Here is a 7,037-nt window from a genome sequence, read left to right on the forward strand (position 1 = left end):
AGAAAAACGAGTTGGAAGAGTGATTTCGGGTCAAAAATTGATCCTAAATCACCCATCTTCGATGATATGGAGGAAAAAAACTAGAGTTTTAGGGTCCGTTTGATGATCTGGATATGATAGAGGCAAGATATATGATATAAAGTTGGATAGAGATAGGATATGATAAGGACATGATAAACATTAATCATATCATGTGTTTGATGCGTACATGATAACAAACAAGGTACCATTATAATTAAATGAAAAATTGCTTTCATAATTGATTAAATATTGTAAAAATGGCATGTTATAATTATAATAGAAATTACATGCTATCATTATTTTAAAAATGACAATATTTTCAAAATGGTAGAATATTAAGACAATAAATAAGGAATGATCTTCTAATCTCATTAGGATAATTTCTAACCCAACCTATATTCAGGATAGAAATTACAAAGGAAAGTCAGGATAGGATAGAAAAATGGTTTATTTTAGGCTTAATTACACTTTTGGTCCTCGTGTTTTGGCCTACTCACGAAACTGGTCATGCCCTTTTAAAACTGAACAAAACGGTCCTTCAATTACCATTTTTGTTGCATTTTTCGTCCTACCCCCCATTTTATTCTCCAAAAAACGCAGAGAAATGGCAGTTTTAGACCTACCCCTTATGTTCAACCATGAAATAAACAAAGAATAAAGCATGTGGGTACAAAGAATCCACTTTATTCAACACACTAATCAAAAAAAATCCTAATTTCTAAGTTATGTTTCAAGTTAGGGTTTTTTTGGTTAGTGTGATGAATAGAATAAATTCTTTGTGCCCACATGTTTTATTCCTTGTTGATTTCATGGTTGAGCATAGGGGTAGGTCTACAATCGCCTAAAACTGCTATTTCTCTGCGTTTCTGGAGTTTGAAAATAGGAGGTAGGACGAAAAATGCAACAAAAATGATAATTGAAGGACCATTTTGTTCTGTTTTAAAAGGCCGGGACCAGTTTCGTGAGTAGGCCAAAACACGAGGACCAAAAGTGTAATTAAGCCTTTATTTTATCATATCCCTTTGGTACATCAAACATGAGATTTAAGCAGGATATGATTAATGTATCATATATTGTCTCCCTACCATCAAACAAACCCTAGGAACGGCTCACAGAACTAAAATAATGATATCCGTTCATTCAAATTGGTAGAATATATAGATTGATCAAGAACAACACGAAAATGGATGAATTTGTGATTAAACTTATAACATTCAAGCTAATAACTTTCTATTCAAACTCATAGATGACACAATTATTACATAGCTTTTTAAATATGACAGCCAACTATTGATTTGAACATTTTTATTTGTAATATACTCTTAGAACATTGGAGCCAATTGTTCCATGGAAGTTTTTGCAAAAGACATTAACCTCTTTTTTTATCTTGAGAAGATAAAATGTAAACTTGATCTAATACAATATTGAAACAACTCGTGCAATTCAGATTAATAGCTAAGTCACCAATGTAACTTCCATTAAATCCACGATATGTCACATTAGTCACTTGCACGGATGATTCCTAGTAATTTCCACAAAATTCAAAACATAACTAAGTAAGTATGATATATTATTATATCCAATAGAAAGACACATATTTGAAATGACAAGATAGATATAAATCTATAGTAAAATGTTTACCTTTTCCACTTTAATGTCATAGTGTTTAGCTCTCTTTTTAGCTCTGTAGAATTGGTTTATAACTATTGGATTCTTAACATTTGAAAGTTGGATTTGCTCAAAAGTTATATTTCTTGCATAACCCGATCCACCCTGCAAATAGAAAATCTTGACGTGAAAGATAGTTACTATATAATTTGAAACCGTGGAGTTAGAACTTTAAACCATGTTGTTATAGACGAGAGATCTAGAGCGTATGTTTATTTTAAGATGAATGTTATTTGAACAACCAATTTGCTGACAACTTATTTGACAATCATATTTTACAAAGAAAAAAGTGGTTTGGCACGGAAACCATAATAATAGAGAGATAAAATAAAAAGTAATGTGAGTATGAGAGAGAAAGTTGTTGCAAAAGTTGTCACTATATATATATATATATATATATATATATATATATATATATATTACTAGTATCAAATTTACATAAATTATTTGAGATTAAGAAAATAGTGGAAAAAAAGTTGTTGAATTATAATTAATTTCCACCCACATATTAGTTACTCACAGGAAATGTCTTGATTCTAGCTCCATTTGTAGTGTTAGTGAAGCTACAATTATGTACATAAACTTCTTCAACTGTCTGATAAGACTCATTTATACCAAGGCTACCAATGCTGCTTCATTCACACGTTTTATTAGATTTCTCAAATATTGAAATGATAATACTCTATCAATGAAACATGAGTTATAAGATTAAATGGAATAAACTACAATTCATTTACAAATTTAAAGAAAATAAAATACAAATTATAGAAAATAACCTTATCCCATGACCTAGTCCACAAGCAATACGAGTAGCGCTGATGTAAGAGGAACCTTCTTTGACGGCAATACAATCATCACCTGTTTATACGAAAGTCAACTCATTTTATAGAATCTACGTGTCTAAAATATGTTTTACGCTGATAGTAACGGTGTGTATATAAATTAAACTCATTTAAAGATATTTAAATTTAAATTTCATAAGATAAAAATAAATAATCTTTGATTACCTGATTGAATAGTAGAGTCTTCTATTGATACATTCTTGGAAGTAGAAATATCAAATCCATCGGTGTTAGGGCTATAAGAAGGAGATTGAATATCTATATTGGAGAATTTCGCACCATTGCAATCCGATAAGGTTATATGTTGTTTCGGGCTATTAGTAAACTTCAAGTTACTAACACATTGCAGAAAAAGAAAGACAATATCTGTACAATTATATCAACATGAAATTAATATGATATACAATCATTTAAAATTTATACTTTGGACTCAATAATTGGAGAAAATAAATTATTATGATATACAATCGTTAGTAATTGGAGAATTTTTAGCACAAGATGCAGAATACTAATTCTCACAAAATAAAAACATTATTGAATTAAAGTTCTTTTCTTAAAAAAGAATTTTTAGCACAAGATGCAGAATAATCATACCCTAGGTCGAGAGCAACTCTTGCATGGCCACCATGTAGAACCATTGCCGTCGATTCCTCCTCCGCCTGTGCCATCAATTGTGACACCGTTTACATATTGGATCTTAATCCAATGTTCATCATCTTTCAATGCTTCCTTAGAAGGTGCAACGACTTTCCCTTGAAGCTACAATAAGCATGGGTGTAAAATAAATAAATAAATATAGGTTTCTTCTACTGTACACTCATATATTTGTATGTACCAATACTCCAAATTAAAATGGTCAATAGATTTTTGACAGCATGGAACAAGTAAGTATGACTGGATTATAGAATTAGCACCACCAAACTTGTGAGTTTTGCATTTTGGGGTTTTTATTGTATGGTATAATTAATTTTAATTTGATTAAACAGAAAACAAATCGTTACTTCTTCTCCTTCTTCATGGCAGTTCTTCTTCTTCATCTCCTTCATTGCAACCAGCATTGCAGTGGTCTAAATATTGAAAAGGACAGCAAGAACAAGAAGGAGGCTACTATTTCAAGGTATGGGTTTGCATTTCGATCTCACTCCTTTTCAATTTTCACGATAATGATTTGTACGTGAGAGAGATGTTTTCACTCATCTACATGAATGTTGCTTCTCATAAATTAATGTTTTTCATTGTAATTTATTTAATAATTTCATCAGCCTCGTCTTGATCTATGTGTTTCTATTCTTATAATACAATGATTTGTGTTCTTGTGTTGCTTTCAGTTTATTCGAAGTATTCTTGCGGCATTACCCCTAACAATAGCTGCATGGAGTACGGTAGAATTCCCCGGTACGGTCATTCAGGATTTGCCAACTGATCTGAGGGTCAGGAACGGCCTTTTGAAGCGCTAGTAGTTGTAGCTGTGGCCACACCAGAGAGCTACAGGTACACCTGGGGCAACAGAGCACTCACAGGCGGGGTCGGGGAATTGGACCTATTTGTAAAGGGTTATGCCTCTGTTTTTAGTCGGCTGTTTGACCAACCGCAGAAAGCCTTCACACATATTTCCTTCCTACCTCTTTCTATCATTCGGAAAAGTGGCCTAGCTAACTCTTGTATTGATCAAAGACTTGGGTAACTATTCGGTTAGCGTCTTTCACTTAATGAATCATGCCTTTTTCAAAGCATTACTATTCCTGAACCACAACTTAATAGAATTCATTCTTTAAGCCACATTTGCTGATGAAAGAACAGCAAGAATGGGTTTTTGAAAGACAAATGCAAAATGCAAAGAAAGCAATTTTTTTTAAATAAAGGATGTAAAGTTCAATTTTTAAATATTTAATTTTATCACATGATAAATAAAAATTTAAGATTAAAATTGAAAAATTAATAAAAATGTCAAAAAGCAATCGTTTATATATTTTCATAGTTAGCTGGCCCGTTTGTTATAGATTTTTTTTAAAATAGATTTTTGTAATGTAATATGTTTTTGTTATAATTTTTTTTAAGGAAAGCTTGAAATAAAAAATTTATTTGAATAGCTTATTTTAAAATGTCATTATAAGTATTTCACCTTTTTGTTATAATTTTTTTTAAATACTAAAATTTTGAAAAAAATCTCTAAAAACAAGTTATTTCAAATAGCTTTTCATAAAAATCATTTTTGAAAGATGTCATTTTAAAAAAAATATGTGATTTTTACTATGTAAAATCTCAAAAAATAAATATTTAAGTTAGTGAATGTCAAAATAAATATTTGAGTAAATTTCCAAAAAAAATCCATTTTTAGAATTACAAAGAAAAATCTATTTCTTTTAAAATCTAAAACAAACGGGCCCGGAACGTGCTCCAGAACTTTGAAGATATGAATATTCATTCAAGCAACATTCTATGGAGAAAATTAGGGGTGTTCGCGGTGCGGTTCGGCTCGGTTATGAGGCAAAAAGTGAACCGATCCAAAAAATCAAACATATGCGGTTCGGCTCGGTTCGGTTGGTGCTAGAAAAAAATCCGAACCGATCCGATCCAAATTATCGCGGTTTAATTTGGATCGGTTTTCGGTTATCCAAATTGTAAGGGGGTGTTTGTTTCAAGGTTAAGAATGACATTCCCGGAAATACATGGCTAGGGAATGATTATACCCATGTTTGTTATGAGGTTGAGAAAAAAATATTCCTGGGTATAAAGGTTCCTGGGAATGGAGTAACTTCCCATAACTTCCATTATTCCCATGAATTTATTCCCATGTAAATAGATTTAAAAACAAAAATTGTAACTTCCAATTTTTTCAAGAATGTCAAGTTATTTGCCAAACACTTTTTTTAACAAATACTTAAGAATCAAATTTTCATATTTTCATTCCCGAGTATCTTATTCTTGGGAATAATTTGTGTTTCCCAAAAACAAACGCCCCCTAAAAAAGTGATAGTAATATTCTTATTAAAAATTATTTTGAGAGAATCTTTTTCCTTGTTCTACACATATAAAGTTACGACTTATAGTATCTCTTTTTTCTTTAATATATTATGTTGTAGAAAATTCTTTCCTAATTCTATAATTTGTAGGATAGGTATACTGGACTGGATACATATAAGTTGCTGCAAACTTTTGTAGTATGCAATTTAAACAAATGCTATCCATGGCAATGTTGCAAGTAGTTCAAGTTCAGCAGTAGAGTTCATGGATTCAACATTCCCAGCTATTCTACTCTCATTAGTTTGAATGTTTTCAGCCTGCAAAGTATACACATACGAATTAACAAATAATTCTATAACAAAGAAGATTCCAAACATAAATTCTCATTGGTTTGAATGTTATTTTTTTCCTTAAAAAAAACATACATTTACGTGGCAAAAAACAAATCAACAATTGTCGTAACCAAACATTTTTTATACAAGAAGAAGTTATACTAAAGAAGTAAGTGATAAAAAAACCAAAAAAAATCAATCAACATTTTTTATACACAAGAAGTAAGTGAATCAAAGAACTTGTTCTTTCTAATCTATTTCATTCAACTATTGATCATGGATTTTGACAAACTGATAAATTTTATTTAAGTAAAATACGCAAAGAAACCCAAGCTAATTTTTCTAAGATAAATTTCTAATCTAATTTTATTTAATTAGAACCCATCCTTTCTAATATATTCTTTCGGATGGATTTTCACAAGCTGATTTTATTTAAGAAAAGCTAGCTACCAAATTCTACAGGGACGCATCCCTTCCTTATAATGCAAAAAATATAAGCTACCAGTAGCATTCAAAATTATAAAAAAACCTAAATTACAGCATCAATAGCGCCCTTTGATTATGGATTTCACAAATTGGACCAAAAAACCCATTCTTTCTAATCTATCTGATTCAGCTATTGAAGAGAAGGAAAAGACTATCAAAGTAGTAGTGAGTATACACAAAAATGTTACCTGATGATCCATAGAGAGAGAGTCGGATCCGATGAGAGGATTGCTGGTGATGCTTGCCTAAGAGGATGACGGAATCGGCGGCGGTGGTACCGGTATTGGAGGTGAGCGACGCATTGCAAAGGGAGAGAAGAGAGGGGATTAGTGTTTGGAGTGTTGGTAGATTAGTGAATGAACCATTTGATTCCTTCAATTTAATAGCAAAAGTCATCATTGGGGAGTAAGAAAGAATTAAACACGCTCTTGGTACTTGGTACTTTGATAGATGGCTAGTTTGCTTTGGTAACTGATGAGAGCGATTTCAGCTGACAAAACCGGCCTAAGTAATAGAATAGTCTAGTAACAATATAATAAGTGCGGTTCGGTTTGGTTCGGCCTTAAGTTATAAACCAAAAACCGAACCGAACCGGTCGATTTTAATTTTTATGGCCCAAACACATCCAAAAAAAATCGGTTTTTTGCGATTTTCGGTTTTTTTGGATCGGTTGGCAGTTTTTTTTTTGGATCGGTTCGGTTCTGAACACCCCTAGAGAAAATTG

The 7,037-nt window shown here is 31.6% G+C and overlaps 1 protein-coding gene across 1 annotated transcript; it reads right to left on the reverse strand.

Annotated features, from left to right (window-relative positions):
* Positions 1-1,390: 1,390 nt before the first annotated feature.
* LOC25500902 (polygalacturonase ADPG1) lies at positions 1,391-6,709 on the reverse strand. The gene is made up of 9 exons (XM_024772865.1): positions 6,572-6,709; positions 5,708-5,812; positions 3,126-3,290; positions 2,997-3,039; positions 2,697-2,897; positions 2,466-2,547; positions 2,210-2,318; positions 1,663-1,794; positions 1,391-1,543 (listed from the first exon to the last, which is right to left on the reverse strand). Exons 1-9 carry the CDS (start codon positions 6,707-6,709, stop codon positions 1,391-1,393), a joined length of 1,128 nt encoding a protein of 375 aa, XP_024628633.1.
* Positions 6,710-7,037: the final 328 nt, after the last annotated feature.

The sequence above is a fragment of the Medicago truncatula genome, chromosome 8 (assembly GCF_003473485.1).
Source record: "Medicago truncatula cultivar Jemalong A17 chromosome 8, MtrunA17r5.0-ANR, whole genome shotgun sequence".
Lineage (NCBI taxonomy): Eukaryota > Viridiplantae > Streptophyta > Magnoliopsida > Fabales > Fabaceae > Medicago > Medicago truncatula.